Source organism: Castanea sativa, chromosome 2 (genome assembly GCF_040712315.1).
Source record: "Castanea sativa cultivar Marrone di Chiusa Pesio chromosome 2, ASM4071231v1".
NCBI classification, from domain to species: domain Eukaryota; kingdom Viridiplantae; phylum Streptophyta; class Magnoliopsida; order Fagales; family Fagaceae; genus Castanea; species Castanea sativa.
In genome coordinates this window covers 4393296-4413905 of record NC_134014.1, presented here as the reverse complement: position 1 = coordinate 4413905, position 20610 = coordinate 4393296, and the positions used below count along the sequence as shown (strand labels likewise).

The window sequence follows — 20610 nt, the reverse complement described above, 5'->3', positions numbered from 1 at the left end:
AGCTCAAGCTCTTCCCCACAGACGACGCCAATTATAAGGGCAAGTTTTGGATCCTAAGCCCAAAAAGTAACAGGGTTAGGGCTCAGAGAGCCTAACATAATGAATTTGTAGAGAGTGGGCTTATAGGTTGGGCTTCAATGGAAGGACCAACACACACAATGAATTAAGGATAGTAGGAAAGTAAAGAAAATTGAATTGTATGCGAAGAAAATCACTCATTGACAAAGTCTAAGGAGAGTAGTTCTTGAATATATTTCTTCAAACTTGGTTACAATTTCTGTTCTAGGTTGCTTCTTCTTCCACAATTTTTCCAATCCCCCTGTTCTAGTGGGTTTTACGTTATATAGCCTATTTCCGTCGATCTTGTCTCTCCATTTGTTGATCATGCAAGCTGCCACCCTAGTGCTTGTCTCATCAGATGTTTTCCCAAATCTTTTGTGAGTTGTAGCAACCAAGACAGCACTGTTCATGGGTCTTCTCTACATAAATGCAGCCAAGGGGTTTGGTGGGGTGCAATTAATGTGGTGGTGGCTTCTGTCCCTTTAGATACGACAAGCTTAGCCCCCTCTCTGAAGTCCTTCCCCTACAGCGTGGCCCCCTCTGATGGTGTGCCAGTGACGTGGCCATGGCTCACCTCTCTAGCCGCACTGTCTGAGGGGATGGTCTCCTTGGAACTGCACTAGACTCCTCAGCTGTGGGTACGACATGTGGCATTGCTATTTTATTAAATTGTTGTACCCCATAAAAATGTTTAAAAAAATCATGTTTAGAAACACAATTTTAAGTGTTGAAATCATATTTTTACTTAGTGCTAGTTTGGATCCAGCTTATTAGTGCTGCGTCTGCGTTTTGCTTCTCTTTTTTTTTTTTTTTTTTTTTAACCCAGCCGCAAGGTTGGACTTTTCAGCCATGAACAGTACACAAATGCACTGTTCATGGGTCCCACAAATTTTACTTTTCAGCAACTTTTTCATTAAAAATGGGTCCCACGGTACTATTCACACATTTAAAAATTATTTTGCTACAGTGTTTTCTGTTTTCAGTTTTCAGTTTCAGCAAAATAAGTTCTATCCAAACGGACCCTTAGTGTCTGTTTGGATGACTTATTTTTTGCCAGCTTATTTTTGCAACTATTTATGAGTCTCACTACACTTTTTGGTACTATTCATGACTCATGAGTCCCATTGTACTATTTCATCTAATTTTTACCTTTATCTACAATACTTTTATAAAAAAAAATTTAGTTTCAGCAAAATAAGTGAAATTGTTAAAAATTTTAGTGTTAAAAATAATATTTCACTTAAAATTCACTTAATATCCCGCCAAGCAGCTGAAATTGTGTTTTTATTTTTTTAAAAAGTGATGAGACATGATTTAAAAAACAAAAGGTTATAAAAAGAGCTAGATGCCCAAATAATAATAATAAAGCAACTTCGTAACAATGTCCTTGTGAGATCCACCCTATGTGAAAGGATCCCTATGCTTAAGGGATGTTGCATGCAAGGTTTGATAATTCAATTTGACAATTTCTGTTCTGTTATGTATAATATAACAGTACAATTTTTATAAATTTTTTTAGCCCATTTAGCCTATGAAAAACTAATGGGTAGCCCATTAAAAGACCCTTAGGCCTACCCCAGTGGTACAGCCCCCTAGAGGCCCAATGTTGAGTCAAAACTGGCTGGGTTGGCCTGGCCCAGCCAACTGCTGACCCGCAATTGCAATTAATTGTAAAATGACCATTTTCTTTGTTCCCTTTTAACTTAGAAATTATGGACCATTTGCTCTTTTTTTTCTTTTTTCTTTTTTTGAGAATCATGGACCATTTGGTTTAGAAATAGAAAGCAAATATGTAATTATATTTGGCTAGGGATCAAATTCACATAAAAGTATGGACCAGTATTTGATTAGTTAATGATTAATATTAAAGTTCAATTAAAAACAAATAAAGCTACAGATTTTTTTTTTTTTTGGCTGAATGCTACAGAACTTTTTAAATTTTTTTTTTTTTGAGAAGATGAATGCTACAGTGCAGAACTTGAACTGGCACTGCAGCATCGAAGTTATGACGGTTCGATAAGTCATAGAGATAGAGATTAACTTATAATTCAAAGTTCTTATCAAAAAAAAAAAACTTATAATTCAAAGTTGGTCCATGCGATGGAGTTTTTTTTTTTTTTTTTTAATGTATTATGTTCTACAGTATTATCATTAATAAATACACCGATGGTGAGCTATCAGTTGGAAAGAAGCAAATATAGATTTTTTTTTTTTTTATCATTCAATAGAAAAAAACTAATGGTTGAATAAGAGATTTGACGTTCAATCTTCGCTTACACTAAAAACTAATTTGTGTCTTGATCTGATAATAGAAAACTATCATCAAAAGTAGACGCCATAAATTGAAACTCTCTTAAAAAAAAAAAAAAAATTTAGTTTTAGTTTTATTTGCGTACTTCTCTTCTTTCCTTTACTTCACAGCACGCGTTTGGTTTTTATAGCTTTGAAAAATAATGTTTTTATGAGTGTACATTGTGCAGACTTTTAGTTGCTTTTATTATATCACGTTCACATACGACAACTTATGGAAGAATTAAAGTTTAAGACAAAAACTGATCGTTTAAGTGACAAATCCACTGATAGCCTCTGGTGTGAGTTGAATTATAGTTGAACCTCAACCCTACCTAGAGCACCAGCCATTGATTTCAGGAGAAATAGAAGGTAACAATTCTTAAGTCAAATAAACACCACCTTTTTGTTTGTTCCCAAAGGTTCAAACTTAGGGTCCGTTTGTTTCGACAGTAAATCACTTCCGGAAAATATTTTCAGCATTTGTGGGTGTTTGGCAACACCTGAAAATATGGTCAAACGGAAAATGAAATCAGTTGACCGGAAAATAAACCCTCCCCACCCGGAAAACGTTTTCCATGTCTATTTTACCTTCAAATTGAAATTTTCCAGAAAATTATCACACAGAGCACGAAGAGAGAGAGAGAGAGACAGAGCACGAAGAGAGAGAGAGAGCACCCAGACCGCGCCGGCGAGATCGCGCCTTCGCCTTCGCCATCACCATCGCCATCGCCGCGCCGGCGCGATCTCCCCTTCGCCATCGCCATCGCCGGGCCGCGCGATCTCGCCTTCGCCATCGCCAGTTGCCGCGCCGCGCGATCTCGCCTTCACCATCGCCGCACCGCGCCTGCGCGATCTCGCCTTCGCCATCGCCGCACCGCGCCGGCGCAAACTCCCCTTCGCCATCGCCAGTCGCCTCTCTCTCTCTCTCTGTCTTCGTTCTATCTGACCGGATTTGGTTTTTGATGATGAGCTTTTTTTTATTTTTGGGTTTTGTTGTGCTTCATTGAGAAAATTTGATGAGTTTTTTTTTTTGGGTTTTGTTGTTCTAGATCAGGAAATGATATTTGTTTGGAAGTTGAGAAAATGTGAGAAAATGTGAGCAACAAATACAAAATGTATTTTCTATAATATTTTCAAGATGACAACCAAACACCTGAAAATATTTTTCAAAGTATTTTTTCAAATGTTACCAAACACCTAAAAATATTTTCTTTTCCCGAAAATATTTTCAGCTGAAATCATTTTACACCCAGAAACCATTTACTGCCGAACCAAACGCAGCCTTATAACATACACCATATGCCATAACTTTAATCATTAGATTCAATTTTGGGTGATGAGATCTGTAAGCATACCCCTAGATCACTATGGTTGACTTTTGTCTTTATTAGACCAATCGGTCTCACATCGCCTACCTACCATTTAGGTGGCATCAGCGAGATCTAGCTAAGGTAAATTATCACGTTAACTTTTAAGATTCTTCTTGTAAATTCTTTTTTAATAATATTTATGTAGTAAAATTGATAGTAACTTTAATTTTCTTCGAACTCTAAAGGCTTCAAATACAAAACAACTAGTAAAGAAGACCAATCTAATCGTAACATTGTTAAATTACATGCATGTTAGAACTTGTAATATCTAATTTATTAAATCAGATAAAAAGCAAACAAAATACCTAAACAAAGGAACAAAGAAATTGTACCAGGGAATTTAAATTTATAGAGAAGTCCTAGCATAAATTAATTTTAGTCTATATCAAATATAATTTAATTATAATTAAAGATAAAAAATTGTTAATGCAAGGTTGCTTTAGTCCTATAGAACTTGTGATAAATGAGTTTTAATTGATTTCAATTTGACACATATTACTATTTTTTTTTTTTATAAATTCAAAAATTAAAATACTGACATGAAAGGGAGGTTTCAGACATTGATGTGGCACCATAAGAGGAGGGCTCTAAAAGATTCAGGGTCCGTTTGGATGTAGCTGAAACTGAAAACTGAAAAAAATTATAGCAAAATAATTTTTTAATGTATAAATAACACTGTTTACGCTTAAAATTATTGTTCATTAGCCTAAAATCACTATTTATGGCCAATGAACAGTACACAATGCACGTCCTAGTGAAGAAAAAAAAAGAAGGGAAGGGGCTGAAGTGCAGACGCTGGGCATTTCAGCCCCTCCCAAACGCACACTCAGGGTAGGTTTGGATAGGGAGGTTGTGTCTACATTTCACGTTTCTGACTTTTTTTTTTTCCTGGTGCACAGATTTCAACAGCAGACATGATGCACTTTTCAACACTGTGTGTGAACAGTAACCGCACAGTGGTGCACTGTTCATGTACTTTTCAACTTTTTTTATAATTAAAAATGAGACATGCAACACTATTCACACATTTAAAAATTATTTTACTACAGTATTTTCAGTTTTCAACTGCATTCAAACGGACCCTCAATTGCTTAAGTTTTATACTATTATTATTATCTATCAAATTTTAGATTGAATTTTTTTTTTAGTCATCAACTCTGGAATCTAGTTAAAAAAGAAGTAGCTTTTCACATTGCCTAGAAATTGATGCAGACCTAATGGAGCATCGTTGAAATTCTACATGATTGGGTAAAATGATCAAAATTTAAAATGAATTAGAATATTGGATTGGCACTAAAAAAAAAAAGTCTGACCAATTATTTACAATTCAATGGAATCTCTCTTCCACTCTTACTTGCATGAGGGAGCATCTATGGAATTCGTGCACTCAATGTGAGTCAGACACGTCACCTATAGCAAAATGGACTTGTTTAGAGGTGGACACATGGCGTATCTATCTCGCATTTTAGTCATTGACCATAAACTAAGCCTTTGATGAGGTAAACCATTAAGCTAACTAAAAGAACCCACTTTTGTTTTCTTTAATTGAATAATGAGAGGATATTATTAATAAAAACTTTATAAAAAAAGTGGGGAAGAGGCTTCATCTTCTTCCATAAGGTTCAAGAGAATCAAGACACAACCGAAAATGAAAAAGTTGGGAATCCTCCTTTCCTCTCAAATGACAAAACAGCATCAAGACTAATGTATTTAGGGTTTCTTTGGGATAATTTATTTTTGTTAGGTCATTTTACTTACAAATAAATTGTATAAATACACTAAAGTAAGTCTAATTCAATGCAATGATTTGATAGGGAACAAATTTAAATGTGAATATAGTATTATGTAATCTAAAATCAATATCCTCCCTTATTTAATGAAATATGATTTTAAATGATATGTCACTATGTACACATTTACATTTATGGGGGTTGACAATATCTCATACTCTTCAAGTTTGTAACGAAGTTGGTGTTAATGGGACCAAACTTAACCACACTATTCTAGCTCGGTTGTACAACAGGTCAATCAATTTTTCCCCCCAAGTGATGAGTCTTCTCCCGGAAGCTATGTGAGCCTTCTTCAAGAAGCCTTGGGAGTGTATTTCTACCACTAGTCAACATAAGGATCTTACCTACTAAACGGATAAGCATGAAATGCTATTAGACTTAAAAAAGAGGAGCCCAATTTGTCACTTGGAAAAGTAATGTTGAGCTTACGCCCTCTTAACTAATCTAAAGAGGACAAAGAAATGTCAAAACCTTCCCATTTGCCTTTTAGGGGAATAGATCCAAGATGCAACCAATCCTCCCGATAACCCAAAATTCACAAAGTTAAAGATAGTACTATTTTCATAATTTTACCTATTAAAATTATTCACAAAACTCTTATCACTAATTTAATCATCAAGGATCTAAAACCAGCCCACCAAGATTAGTCAATGATCTAGGAAGTCTATTTGTCTTATGTAGGAGTCTACCAAAACACCGAGTAGTTAGACAGCCATTGCCAATTTCGTCAAAATCCTCCTTGTGGTTGGATAAAGTTTAGGTCAAGTGCTCTTGTGCATTGAATCTAACACGAGGTGGTTATCAAAAAAAAAAATAAATCTAATCGGAGACCCCACTTTTTTTTTCTTTAATTGAATAATAAGAGGATATTATTAATAAAAAAAAGTGAGGAAGAGACTTCATCTTCTTCCAAAGGCTTCAAGAGAATCAAGACACAACCAAAATGAAAAAGTTGGGAATCCTTCTTTCCTCTCAAATGACAAAAGAGTATAAAGACTAATGTATGAAGGGTTTGTTTGGGATAAATTTATTTATTTTAGGTCATTTTACTTACAAATAAATTGTATAAAAACACTGAAGTAAGTTTTGTGGGGAGTAAAAAGACCCTGATGGAGATGTGGGCCTTTGGGCCATGCTAAGGAAGGCCGACCTGCTCTTAGGTTTAGAACTTGTTAGTACTACGGGTTGGCCCATACGCCGAGGATCCGAGGATCCAGCCGAGAGTGAATTTCTCTTCGGACGGACACCGGAGAACCCGGGACTTTATGGTAAAGGTTAGGGAATGACACGGTCAAGACCAATGGTTAAAGGGGGTAAACCCTTGAATGTCCTAGAAGCACCGATGTTAGAAAAATACCAAAGATAAAGGCTGCCACCTCCACATTAAAGACCCTGCACCTACCACCCTGGTCGCATTAATGGGGAAGTGACACCTGAACAGTGGAAGGGAAACTTCTGGTTACTATTCAAAGGCACTGAGAAAAGAAATATCTAGGCTAAGGGGGAGTTGGGGCAACACGTGTACAAAGTATCAAAAAAAATGAGTATTTAAGGAGCAACTTAGAACAGAATCAGGGGGCTCCCTTCTTTGTAATCTAAAAAGAAAGAGAAAAAAGAGAAAGAGAGAATATAAGAACATCTCTCGGCTTACGTCCGAGCAGGTTGATTTACAATATTCCTTGTTGTTTTCAAGTGTTTGCAATCTTTGACTTGTCATTTAATCCTCAAACACTTCTAACCTGGGTTTCAAGCCCACACTCTACAAATTCATATTGTTTAAGGCTCATTGGGCCTGAGCCCGTAACTGTTCTTGGGGCCAGGTGCAATTGTGCACTTACAAGTTTAATTCAATGCAAAGATATGATAGTGAACAAATTTAAATGTGAATATAGTATTATGTAATCTAAAATCAATTATCCTCCCTTATTTAATGAAATATGATTTTAAATGATATATCACTATATACACACTTACATTTATGTGAGTCAACAATATCTCATGCTCAAACTTTAGCTTTGTAACAAAGTTGGTGTTAATGGGACCAAACTCGACTGAACTATTCTAGCTCGGTTGTACAATAGATCGATCAATCCCCCCCCCCCCCCCCAAGTAATGAGTCTTCTCCTAAAAGCTATGTGAGCCTTCTTCAGGAAGCCTTGGGAATGCATTTCTACCACTAATCAACATTAGAATCTTACCTACTAAATGGATAAGCATGAAATATATTAGACTTAAAAAAGAGGAGCCCAATTTGTCATTTGGAAAAATTATGTTGAGCTTAGGCCCTCTTAACCAATCTAAAGAGGATAAAGAAATGACAAAACCTTCCATTTTCCCTCTTGGGGGAATAGATCCAAGATGCAACCAACCCTCACGATAACCCAAAATTGACAAAGCTAAAGATAGCATTGTTTTCATAATTTCTACCTTTTAAAATTATTCACAAAACTCTTATCACTAATTTAATCATCAAGGATCTAAAACCAACCCACCAAGATTAGTCAATGATCTAGGAAGTCTATTTGTCTTATGCACGATTCTACCAAAACACTAAGTTGTTAGACAACCATTGCCAATTACATATAAGTCCTCCTTGTGGTTGGATAAAGTTTACGTCAAGTGCTCTTGTGTACTGAATCTAACACAAGATGGTTATCAAAAAAAAAAATAATAATATGAGGTGGACAAATATTTTATATCATATCAAGTCTAATATATTATATAGCACTGGACTCAAATTGTGTCTCTTGTGATTCTCCTTTGTTCCAAACACCACCCTACCTACTTTTTATGTACACTAATCTAAACTATAAATTAAACCATCTACCTTTCAAAGCAAAGCAAGTTGATGGCAATCCATTGTATGTTCAAGTTAATCCAATTGATAAAATTCATTATCGTCGAATAAGAGATCTATGGTCCTATTGGCTATTGGTGTTTTGATATATGGATCCTATAAATTTGTAATATTATATATTAAAAAAAAAAAAAAAACTTATACCCATCAATTAAGGCCCAATCTAAGTGGTAGAAAGTCAATAATTTAATACAATAGGTGAGGGTAAAATCGTGATGAGGGTGGAAAAGGGCAAACCGAAAGACATAATCGGACGACGAAGCAAACTGGCGCTTTTTTTTTTTTTTTCTTTATAGTGGAGTTGAGAGACTTTGAGAGTTGAGTTGAGAGACTTTTAAAAGCATAGATAGCCCCATTAAAAAGTCCACCTTCCCACTCCTTACCTCCACTTCCATACAGACACATGCACCCACTCTTTATTTTATTTTATTTTCTCTTAAACTACTATATAATAATAATAAACTATATATAAAATAAAGTTTTATTTTCTTCCCACATAATAATTTCATATATTATATATTATATATATAGAGCATATGCTATAGTCCTCTCTGTGTCATAGTCCCCGTTGCTTTCTTCTTCTTTATTTAGCTTCTTCTTCTTCTTCTTCTTAGTCAAAAAAGTCTTCTCTCTTAGGGTTTCACCCATTGAAACCTCACCCAGAAATCCCACCAAAACGCACCGGATTTGGTACTACTCTCTCTCACTCACTCTCTTATATTTTCTTCATATTTAATTTTTGTTCACCAGATATTAATTCGATGATTATTTTTTTGTTTGAAATTTATCTGTGTAAATTTAGTGAGGTTTGGTAGTTAAATTGTTAGTTGGGGCTTTTTGGAAACCTCGGAATTCGCTAATAACGGTTTAGTACGACGTGGTCCTGTGTGTGTTTGTGTGTGTGTTTTTGTTTGGTTTCTTTTGTTTTTTTTTTTTTTGCTAACCATGTTTGGTTTCTTTTGTGTAGTTAGTTTCCGTATACGTAACGGACGTATGTACATAGGTATACGTGTCGTATGTTGTATGATTGAAAAAAGCAAAAGATGTTACGCCAAGTGTTTGTTTGGCGTTCCTTTGTGTAAACGACAGCTCGTTTAGTTGGTAGTGTGTCTGTGTGTTTGTGGCGGAAGCTTAGGTTTTAGGAATCAAAGACTGAAAATTTATAGTTGGGAAATGGGAATTTCTGCTGGTAATTGTGATTTTCTGACGGGTTTTTTGTCGGCCCTTTGGACTGATCAGATTGAGTAATTATTAGATACTTTCAGTTTCAGATCACAGTCCACATCATAGATGCTAGAATTTAGTTTATTGATTGTGAATCAGTGTTGTATGTGCTCTATGTGAGATTAAGTGCGATGTTTCGGTTAATGTTTTAGTTGTTGTTGCAAGTTCTTGTTACTTGTGGAAGCATGGTATTTAGTTTTTGATGGCTTGCTAGATAGATATAATACAACATGCAATTAATATTTTTGTTTCAAATTTTTACTTTATTTACTATTTAGACTGTTGATAAATTGTCACTATATAAATAGTCTTCTTTCCCAATTCAGATTGAAAGCTTAATTTCTTAGACATACAGTATGAGATTATGGGTGACATCATTCATGACACATGCTTCCAGTACCAATGAGACTCTTCACTATTTGTTATAAAGTTGTTAGGTATGAAGAGAACTCACATGAGCCTATTGGCTTGTACTGGTGACCGGTGACCGGTCTCCTGTTTCTTAGCAATTCAGTACGACAGATCTAATGATTTTTCATTGACATCTTTTGCATTGGTTTGTTTTTAAGCTTAGGTTTGGACTATATCAGATTCATGGGCTTGGAGTACCAAAAGTTGTGGTCTATGTTGAATTGAAGAGTTTAAAATTTATGCTGTTTATTTCAATGTCTATAGTTTAGATCTTGCATTTTCTTTTATGGAAGGCTATTAACTGTTTTTGTTCATTCAATTTTTTTGTTTTTTTGATTGCTTATTTAGAAGCATAAAGAATTTCATTCCAAGTGAACCTAAGCCAGTATGGATCAGCTAGGGCATGGTCAGCCTGCAGGTCAAGTGCCATATGGCCTCAATCCATATCAACCAAACCAAATGATTGGGGCCTCCCAACCTGGATCAGTGGGAACTATGCAGTCTCCTAGTCAGACAGCAGGACTCTCTGCCTCTTCAGCTCAGCTTGCACAACACCAACTTGCTTATCAGCACATTCACCACCAACAGCAACAGCAACTGCAACAACAGCTCCAAAATTTTTGGACAAATCAGTACCAAGAGATTGAGCAGACTTCTGATTTCAAGAACCATAGCCTGCCATTGGCTAGAATTAAGAAGATTATGAAAGCCGATGAGGATGTAAGGATGATATCAGCTGAAGCCCCGGTCATATTTGCCAGGGCCTGTGAAATGTTCATTCTAGAGTTGACACTTCGGTCTTGGAATCACACGGAGGAGAACAAAAGGAGGACACTCCAGAAAAATGACATTGCAGCTGCAATTACAAGGACTGATATATTTGATTTTCTGGTTGATATTGTTCCAAGGGAGGATTTGAAGGATGAAGTACTTGCATCGATCCCAAGAGCTGGAAATCTTCCAGTCGGAGGTGATGCTCTTCCTTACTATTACATGCAACCTCAGCATTCTTCACAGGTTGGTGCTCCAGGGATGATCATGGGCAAGCCGGTAATGGATCAAGTTTATGGCCAACAGACTCGGCCTTACATGACTCAGTCGGCATGGCCACATCTACAGCATGAGCAGCCACCCTCAGATTCTTGAGTGGCAGTAATAGCTGACTTGAAACATGAAAGACATGTGGGTGAGTTAATCATGATGATAGTTTGTGGTTGTAATATGAAAGTCAAGAGTGCTTCTCTTTGGCGCAGTACAAGTTAATTATTTTGCTTGACATCTAGTTATTTACTGTTAAAAAAGTGCTTGTTGTTGGTTAATTGGTACATTTTCCCAAATCACGTAAAAGTTGTGACCTCTTGTTCTGTAGATAATTGGATTTCATAGTTCCTCTTTTTTGTATGTGCAATATAAAGATTTCTTCATGATGTTGTTTTCCTTAACATGATAGCTTCTAATGCCCTTTTCATCTCTTTCCTGTTGTAAGATTCCAAGCTATGGCGATTGGTTTATTGGGCTGCTTTTCATAGCAGCGAACTGTTGCAAGTAGAATCAACAAAAAGCATCAAGTTTCTGCAAAATGATGCTCCATATTAGTTGAATTACAATGTTCTCTATCTTGAGAGTGATATTTTTTTGGGTGGTTATACTCAATTTAGTTTACTTTTGTTCAAGATATTTTTGTGATTTTTCTGGAACCTTAAACAGTTGGCTGGGAGTCACAATTGATGTCTCTCTTTTTCCTATCTCTCCAGTTTTACTGTGATACTTTATGCAAAAAGTTTGGGGGGTGGTAAAATGTCTTTTTCGAGGTCATGTTAGAGATAATTCCAAAGTCACAGAATTGAATACATAAATTGAGGAAAAGCCAATATCAACCCACGAGCAATATCATTAGTCACTTCCTCACCCCTTGCAACTGTAGTGCAGTGCAAGACCAAACTTCTGTTGCTGTTACAGCAGTGAGCAGTGCAAGTCTGCATGTTATGTTTTTTAGTTTAATAATCTGTCCGACTAATGCTAGTCTAAATTATGTGGATACTTGAATGTATGAGACGGGTTTCCGAGAAGAGGAAAATTTTAATACTTAGAGCAGTCCTGTTTTTTGAAAGATAGGACCCATATCACTGTTGTAAAATAGCGGAAGCTCAAATTATTAAGATTGATTGTGAAAATATTTTAGGCTTGTGAAAGATCTTCAAACTAACAATAAGAACGAAGAAAATTAATCTAAAAGAAAATAGACACAAATCACCAAGATTTACGTGATTCGACAATAGCTTACATCTATGGGTGACGACGAACAAATTTTATTATAACAAATTTGGGATAATACAAATTGGTATAGAGGCACTCTCATAAACCCAAATTTCAAATACACCCAAATAACTCTCTCTCAAAAATATAAAACCAAAGAACCAAATACGAACCAAAAAACCAAAGGTTCACAAATACCAAATACGAATTGCACACAAACCAAAAAAAGAGCCACAAATCAAATCCAAAAGTTGCAATGTATCAAGAGAGAGCAAATCACCAAACCGTAAAACCAAAATCAAGCGGCAACAAACCTCTCTCACTATTCCAAATTGCAACCCACAAATATCAAATAACCAAATGAAGAGAGAGTCTTTTTCTCACATATTGTCTATCTCTTTCACTCTAATTTTCTGTAACAGCACTATGTTTATATAGGAGACTTGAGTCGGCTAGTAATCCAAAACCAAAAAGGACTAGACTTCTTTTCCACACACAAAAGGAGAATCACTCCTATTCCAAATAGAACTCAAAATTAAGTGGTAGACAAAACTTCTAATAAAGTTTGATAACTTCAAACAATAGTAACCCAAAAGGAATAAAATTTCTTCCTTATCCAAATCCAATAAGGAGTCGAATTCCTAATTCAAGCCATATTCTACATATCACAACCACTTAACATGTTTTTAAGTTTAATAATCTGTCAGACTAATGCTAGTCTAAATTATGTGGACACTTGAATGTATGAGATGGGTTTCTGAGAAGATTAAAATTTTAATACTTGGAGCAGTCCTGTGTTTTGAAAGATAGGACTCATATCACAACCACTTGACATGTTTTTTAGTTTAATAATCTGTCAGACTAATGCTAGTCTAAGTTATTTGGACACATGAATGTATGAGATGGGTTTCTGAGAAGAGGAAAATTTTAATACTTTAGAGCAGTCGTGTGTTTTGAAAGACAGGACCCATATCACAAATTCACAACCGCTTAGATTTCATTGAAATACAGAAAGTAACAAAATGCAAGTTTCTGCTTTATCTGCAATTAGTGGCAGTACAAATAATGCACTGGCCTAATATCATTAATGGTGATAATGGTTTGCCAACCTGCCCGCCACACAATAGCCATTGTTCACCTTACGTGTCCCTTTTCTTTCCTCTCTATCAACTATCATACATGAATTCATTATTGCAATTCTATAATGGCCGCTTTTAAGCATTCTATATCAGCTTTAATGCAATTGAACTTTTTTTAGCACCTGTGTAATCGCACTCATGTAATCTTAATCCACACATGGGGGAATAAATAAAACAAAAGTTAATGCACTAGAATCCCTTTGCCTTACGTGGTTGGTATCTTTTGTCACTTCTTTGCAAGTTCAAAATCATTGATACTGTTAAATTTTAGTTTGGCAATATCCATGATAATGTAACTTAGAATGAGTCATTAAAATTATGTTCAGGGATCTCAAAAAGTACATTATGTATAGATTTCGACAGTCACTCAATTGATCAAGATCCATAATTTGACAAATGCTTGATCAATCAAAAGAAAGGTTTCAACAGTTCCTCAATCGATTGAGAATCACAGAATAAGTTTTACGTGCATGTTTTAATTGAAACTGGTGTGGTGCCTTTGTTTTCTATAACAATTACTATACAAGGATTTATATGCGCGACTTCCAAGCAGCTTGGAGAGGCAGACACAGCAAAACAGAGAGTAATTTGAAGTCTCCATCAATTCAACCCATAAGTACAAAAGAGCATATTCTCATCGATTTGCAGCCTTACTCGTGATCAAGAAGATTAAAACCACAAAGCCTTCATCCTAGTGAAGTTCACTGTGGTAGCAATCTTTTAAGAATGCACTTGGGGTCAGTTAGAGGTTCTAGTTAAATACAAGTCATTTGTGAAGGGGTTCATGTATGAGAAGTTTGTAAGTTCTAAAACTATTGTGGGTCGCAACAATATGTTCATATTCTGGGATTGTAACGTCTGGGTGACAAAAGTTCTCCCTCCTCCCTCCTTGACTATAAACTCCTTTTATACCGGATTGCATTAGTTGGGGTAGGTTACCCTTCCAGTGGTTTTTCCATTGGAGACATTCTCCATCAATTTCCACTTCATCACCAAATCTACCTGTCATTATTGTTTACTGCGTTGCTTAATGATTTGGTGCTTGCTGGTCTGCGGTGATAAATAACTAATTTGTAAATCACATAATTGGATGAATTGGTAAAGTGTTAATAATTTTGTTGCATATTAACTTTGGGGACTAAACTGGATTTCACATATTCCTAATCTATGCCTATCAAGTAGTCATCATGTCTATTAAATTGAAAGAAATCTAAAGCAGAGTGATTTGTAACACAACATCCTACAGAATTGGGTTGAAATGACAGTTCCATTTATTAAGCAGAGAAGAATTACTAGTTGGATGGCATGGCCATAGATCATTGGGATAGGTGGTGGTCTAGGATTTCACAAAGAGCATGAGAAGGACCAAATTTGTTCTATATCAACCAAAAGAAAAACCAGCCCTTCTTAATATGTCAATCTTCTTTACAGTAAATACTTCATTGAATTTGAGAGAAAGAAGGACAAAAGTGGGGGAAGATAAAGACACGTCTTACAAGATTAGGACAGGAAGAAACAGAAAATAGGTTCAACCCAGCAATGTCTCTCCTGGGGCCGCCGTTGTGACTCTCAGTATGAAGCAGCAGCTTCAAATGGCGGGACAAATATCCTCCAAACTGCCAAAAAAAGAGTTTTAAAGCTGAGACTCAACTCTTTTTTTACACTTGAAAATCATTCTCAAAGGAGCCAATACCTTTGCCCCAAGCACTCAATGATATCGCTGGTAAGTGTAGACCTTTTCTTATTCTGAAAAGCAAGTGATGCAGCCTTCCTCATTAAAGCAGACCCAGCAATGCACCCCAATATTGTTGGATTAATTTTGCTGAAACATCAAAAATAAGGAAACAACCAATTTCAACAAGGGAAATACTACATGGAATAGAAAATTAAGAACCGGGCAACAATGTAGCAATAGATAAATTAACTACAAACCTGATAGGCAAATCCCCTTCTGCAGCTGAAAGATGTTGACGAGCCCATGATAAAAATACTGCAACACTGGAACCAACAAAAAGGAAATATATGTTACTAAAACCTCAGGACTCTATAACATAAAAGCATTGAAACCTCTCAACTTTTGAGTTCTAGATACAGATGCATTAGTTTGAATCATTCACCACCTCAGGCTACATTTCAATTTTCTTTCCCTCATTTATTTACAAGATCCAAATGGAGGGTCCAGAAAGGGCATAAGGTTACCAGGTAAGACGTACAAGAGAGAAAAATATTGAGCAATAATGATAAATATACACAACAAAAGTAAAAAGAAGCCACCTAATGTATTCAATTCAACGACTCCCTAATCACAATATCAGAAACTATCTACCCATCAGCTAAAATATTTTTACTAGAAGGATGTGTGTTAAAAATCATAAAGTCACTTGCCTTCCAGAAAGTATATCACCCTGGCCACCACAGCGTCGAGGAGAACCATAGATGCTTACTGATTTGACTGCACAAAGCAACAATTACTATTATTAAACCAAGTTCCAGAATCCACAGTTTTAGTAATAAAAGGATAGTAGCAATGCCTCAAAATCAAACATAGTCCACAAAGATGTCAGATTAGTTCAATTTGTTCAGTTCACAGAGTGCGTCAATGGCCAAAGCATGTGACTTGCAAATTACTCATATATCAAGATAAATCTAAATTATACATAAAAGCACGAGCAGTGATGAAATATTTGTTAAAAAAAATTCTCCAAAAGATATTTAAGAACACCAAAATTACCTAGCACGGAGAGTACTCATGGCTTGCCCTTTTTCCCCCCTATTATTTTAGTTTTTATTTTTATTTTTATTATATATATTAGATTTCCTCATGCAGTACCCCTTTCTTTTCTCCGCCCACCACCACCCCCTCCAAATTCCAAATGTGCAAGGTTATTTCAAGCTGGGTCCTCTTGCATTAACTAGGCACTTTTTATTTTCCCTTTGCCACCAGTAGAAAAATGGGATTGATATTGAATAGAGAAAAATAAAGATTGGCCTCCTTCTTAAATTTGGGTTTCTTAGTTTAAGTTTCATTCAAATTAGGTTTCTTATTTTTGTATTTTTCTTCTCTAACTGGTGATCGGTTTATGGGCTGGTGACAACTGAGAAAACTAAATACATATACATACATATTCAAAGGCCCCTGCTACAAGTCCCAAGACAATTTCAACAATGTAAAAGACCAAGTAACTGGATTTGAGCTTAATTTCACAGGGAAGTTAATCCAAGGTACTCAGTGGTTGTCCTTGAGTAGACCATGTTTGGCATCTAGATTACGAGCTCAATGTTGCTGATATTTAATAATTAGAAGCACCATAATCATTCAATCCATAAATTGAAAACCAGACCGTATGGGCTGAAGGTGCCTTATCCTACATCGCAAGGACTACAAGAAATTAATCAACTTGTGTTTCCTACTGTCATGCCACTGTGTCACATCAAATGCACTGCCTCTGTTGACCATATATGCTTCCCCAAGGATGAAAGCACATTTCAAACCCAAAGTAGTATGACATACATCCATAGAGGAACAACCACATAAAATTTAAGCATAAATTTTGCATATTAATATATAAAAATAATGAAAATTCATTATTACAAAAATCATCCAATTCACTACCTGTCTCACCATCACTAATGAGGTCAGATTTTCCTTTCCGTAGGATGGTTACGCTGCCAATCCTGATCAAGAAGGCACAAAATTCATTTAATTTTCTAAGAATAGTGAATTCGGTCAGCGTAAAAGATAATATACCAACCCCAATATAATTTTAAGGTTATATGCATTGCCAAAGAGAGAGGTACTTAAGAAAGTGAAAGTATTTATGCGTGAATGTGAGACTTGATATGTTCTGCATCAAAAAAACATTCCTAATGCCTCCACAGCAATAGAGAAACTTGAAAGATAACTCTACCCTTTGGCAAGAGACAGTAATTGCTCATGAGCGTCATGATCATCAACTTTACAATTCAGCACTTTCTCAACAAGGCGCTTATATTCATTTATGTTTGGGGTAAGGACAGCTAAGGGATAACCGCTAACAAGACCAAGACTGTCCGTAACAAGAAAAAGTCCATCCTGGAAAAATTCCATAGTGTCAGCTGAAAGGCCAACCCAGATACCGTATTGTAAAGAATACAGGTAGAAAATAGATTATCAATTACAAATCTGAACCCATTCATGCACACAATTGTAGATTACATACCCCATCTATGACAATTGGGACATTCGATTGTCTTGCATGCTTCAAGATTTCACGAACACAGTCCTAAACATGATATTTGAGAAAATATCTTAGGATGACATTTGACAAAATGCACTGTATGCTAAAGACAGAATAGAAAGTACAACTGAATGCAAAGTAAAAGTGAAAAATTCCCATGGCAACCGTGTGCAACATTGTTTAAGAATACAAATGTAGCACACACTTAATTAAAACGAGATTTCGGTAACAATATCAATATCATAGGTAAAGGCTGTGAACTGCTTAGCTTAAATTGATCTTTTCAATTAAACTTGAGACTCAATAAACTACATAAAAACACACCAGAAGAAATGGGTCCCTTCCAAGTCCTGGACCAACAACAAGACAGTCAAATCTTTCCATCCACTTATCAACCTCAGCAAGAACCTTGCCTGATATGGATGGTTTGTCCTCATCCCTGAAAACATTCTTATAAGATATTCAGGATCTCACTCAATAATAAAGTTTGCATACTGAAAGGGATAAGAAAATTAACCAAAAAAAAAAAAGTCACCTAACGCTGTAGGATTCTTCTAAAATGGGGTGCACAATCAACTCAGGACTATAGCTTTTTATGACTGAAGCGGCATCTTTTGTACAGAAAACATGAGACAAATCTGCCCCCTGCAAGCAAAGAAGATAACTGAGTCCATTCAAACTGGCAGGTGATAAATAAATAAAAGCAACAAAGAACCTTGAAGAAATACAGCGAAAAAAGAAAAAAGAAAATCAATAAGCTACATGCTTAAATTGAAACAAGCCAGAAAGAAAGGAAGAAAAATGAGTTAGGGGACTAACAATTTTTAAAGCTGAAATAGCTGCAAAATAGGGAGCACCTGTGTATTCACGACACCCGCCAATAACAGCTATCTTCCCTGATAGGACACATAGAATGATTAAAACATTAAATGAAATTACTCATTATCTTATACAACCACAAAAAGAACAGAACTAACAAATCACATTGGGTAAAGTAAACAACACAAAAAGAAGCCTTCGTTCCTTTTAGATATTGCCTCTATTACAAAACATTAACAACAATATTCATCATATTTAAAATTAAATAAACCCTCGGGAATTACAAAATTCAGTATAATTCAACACAGTTAAGTAAGTTGTGGCAAACTGTGAAACATTAGCACATTAGATTCTTAAAATTCTTTACCTCAGTTAGATGTAACTGGAGTTATCAATTATCAATACCAATAAAACAAATATACATTACCATAGAGTAATTACAGATAACCACCCATTAGCTGTAGAATTTAAAAAAGAAAATAAAAAAAAAAAAGAAGAAGAAGAATGAAAGAAAGCTAGATGGCAAGCTCACCTGCCTGGCCTTTATGTTTACTAGGATCAAGGTTTGGAGTAATTGCCCGCAAAATGTTCTCAGCATCAGCCTCTAAGGCAGTCCCACTCATTGCCTTAGTTTGTTGCATTCTTTTCAGGTGGGTTTGGTCGGAATAGCCCCCAAGAGTTCTTATCAGGAACTGTTGTCTTCTTAAAACAGCCGAGGACGCCAACATACAATGTTTTGCACTGCCCAATAAGGCGAACTGAGAGTTCATGCCATGTTTAACAAACATGAGCAAACAACACACTTTCTTCAACTGACCCCGAAAAGAAATACTCTGAAATTTAAAGAAGTTTGAGGATTACTCAAACCCTCAACATCAGCAAGTCCACCAATGACTCTATCATGCTGCCATCAAAAACTTACCCAATACAACAGATATAAATAAATAAAAATATTCTGAATTTTATTTTTCATTTATGATTACTTTTCACTACTTGCATGAGGCTTATCAATTTAGATATGTGAGAACAAATTAGAATCCAATACAACAGAAACCCAGAAAAGGGTTTTCACTAATTGAAATTTCTTTTTGATTTTTAAATACTTTCCACTACTTGGATGAAGTTTAACAATTTAGATATGTGAGAACAAATTAGAATCCAAAGCAAGCATTGACCTTGAAATTGGAAATGTGTTGGAAAGGTAACTAAATTCAAAATGCAGAAAGAGAAAGCTTGAAGCAAAAAGAATAACATCAAAAAGGGGGGAAAGAAAAAAGAAAGAGACAAAACCATATCCAATTGTGTTTGAAACTTTGAATTCCCATTACCAATTTCCAACGTTAAATGTTTGGTTAGCACTACAGGACCATTTTTCTCCCTCTTATGAGCTAAAAGCATCAAAGATATAAACATGGGCCAAACGATGACTAACATATATATATATATATATATATATGTATGGTCTTGGACTATCAATAATGACTTTTCTTTAGAGTTTGGACAATTGATTGATCCACTTACTTCTATTATGTCAATCTTAATTACTACTGTTGGAATTCTCGTTCTTATTTATAGCGACAATTATATGTCTTATGATCAAGGATATTTAAGATTTTTTGCTTATATGAGTTTTTTCAATACTTCAATGCTGGGATTAGTTATATATATACATGAAACAAAAAATGGGCATGAATTAAATTAAGCATATTACAAATGTATATAACAAGAGTTCAATTCTGATGAAGAATTCACCTAGTATTTCAGCTGAAACAGGTTATTAAGGTTATAAAAATGGAATCTTTATGAAAACTAAAACTGAAAAACGAGAATTTGATCATGGAATTGTACGAACCTGTGCAAAGACGCAAAGATGAAGAAGAGTCTTCACCGCTTACAGAGCCCACTAGAATGGCATAGCAAAATTTGACGGAGAGAGAAGTGATAGCTACGTTGGGCCTTCTTAATCCTCATAGACATACATGTGAGCCCATAAATGTGTTATGTCTTAAGTTTAAAGATATGGGTTTTGATCCAGTCCCAGGTTTCGGTCCATGGATCGCATTGGGCTGAACAGTAGGTATATATAAATTTTAATATTTTCATATTAAAAAAAAAAAAAAAAAAACCTTCTCTCATTTTCTTGTATCTGTGTTGTTCTGAGCTGTAGTCTGTTTG

General features: G+C 35.5%; 2 protein-coding genes across 6 annotated transcripts; one reads left to right on the top strand and one right to left on the bottom strand.

Annotated features, from left to right (window-relative positions):
- The first annotated feature begins 8650 nt into the window (after positions 1–8650).
- On the top strand, positions 8651–11431 carry LOC142625756 (nuclear transcription factor Y subunit C-3-like). Of its 3 annotated transcripts, none has more exons than XM_075799465.1 (2): positions 8651–9059; positions 10353–11431. In XM_075799465.1, the coding sequence occupies exon 2, from the start codon at positions 10392–10394 to the stop codon at positions 11148–11150; it is 759 nt and encodes a 252-aa protein (XP_075655580.1). In that variant the 5' UTR covers positions 8651–9059; positions 10353–10391; the 3' UTR covers positions 11151–11431. The 3 variants fall into 3 exon arrangements, with proteins under 3 accessions (XP_075655580.1, XP_075655582.1, XP_075655581.1); XM_075799467.1 differs by having other exon boundaries at positions 8790–9059; positions 10356–11431; XM_075799466.1 differs by having other exon boundaries at positions 8794–9059; positions 10363–11431.
- A 3216-nt stretch (positions 11432–14647) lies between these two features.
- On the bottom strand, positions 14648–20417 carry LOC142626381 (ATP-dependent (S)-NAD(P)H-hydrate dehydratase). Of its 3 annotated transcripts, none has more exons than XM_075800204.1 (12): positions 20288–20417; positions 18968–19268; positions 18436–18512; positions 18152–18261; positions 17941–18055; positions 17599–17661; positions 17308–17471; positions 17013–17074; positions 15785–15851; positions 15332–15397; positions 15093–15221; positions 14648–15015 (listed from the first exon to the last, which is right to left on the bottom strand). In XM_075800204.1, exons 2-12 carry the CDS (start codon positions 19221–19223, stop codon positions 14988–14990), a joined length of 1137 nt encoding a protein of 378 aa, XP_075656319.1. In that variant the 5' UTR covers positions 19224–19268; positions 20288–20417; the 3' UTR covers positions 14648–14987. The 3 variants fall into 3 exon arrangements, with proteins under 3 accessions (XP_075656319.1, XP_075656321.1, XP_075656320.1); XM_075800206.1 differs by having other exon boundaries at positions 18968–19176; positions 20288–20409; XM_075800205.1 differs by having other exon boundaries at positions 18968–19193; positions 20288–20403.
- Positions 20418–20610: the final 193 nt, after the last annotated feature.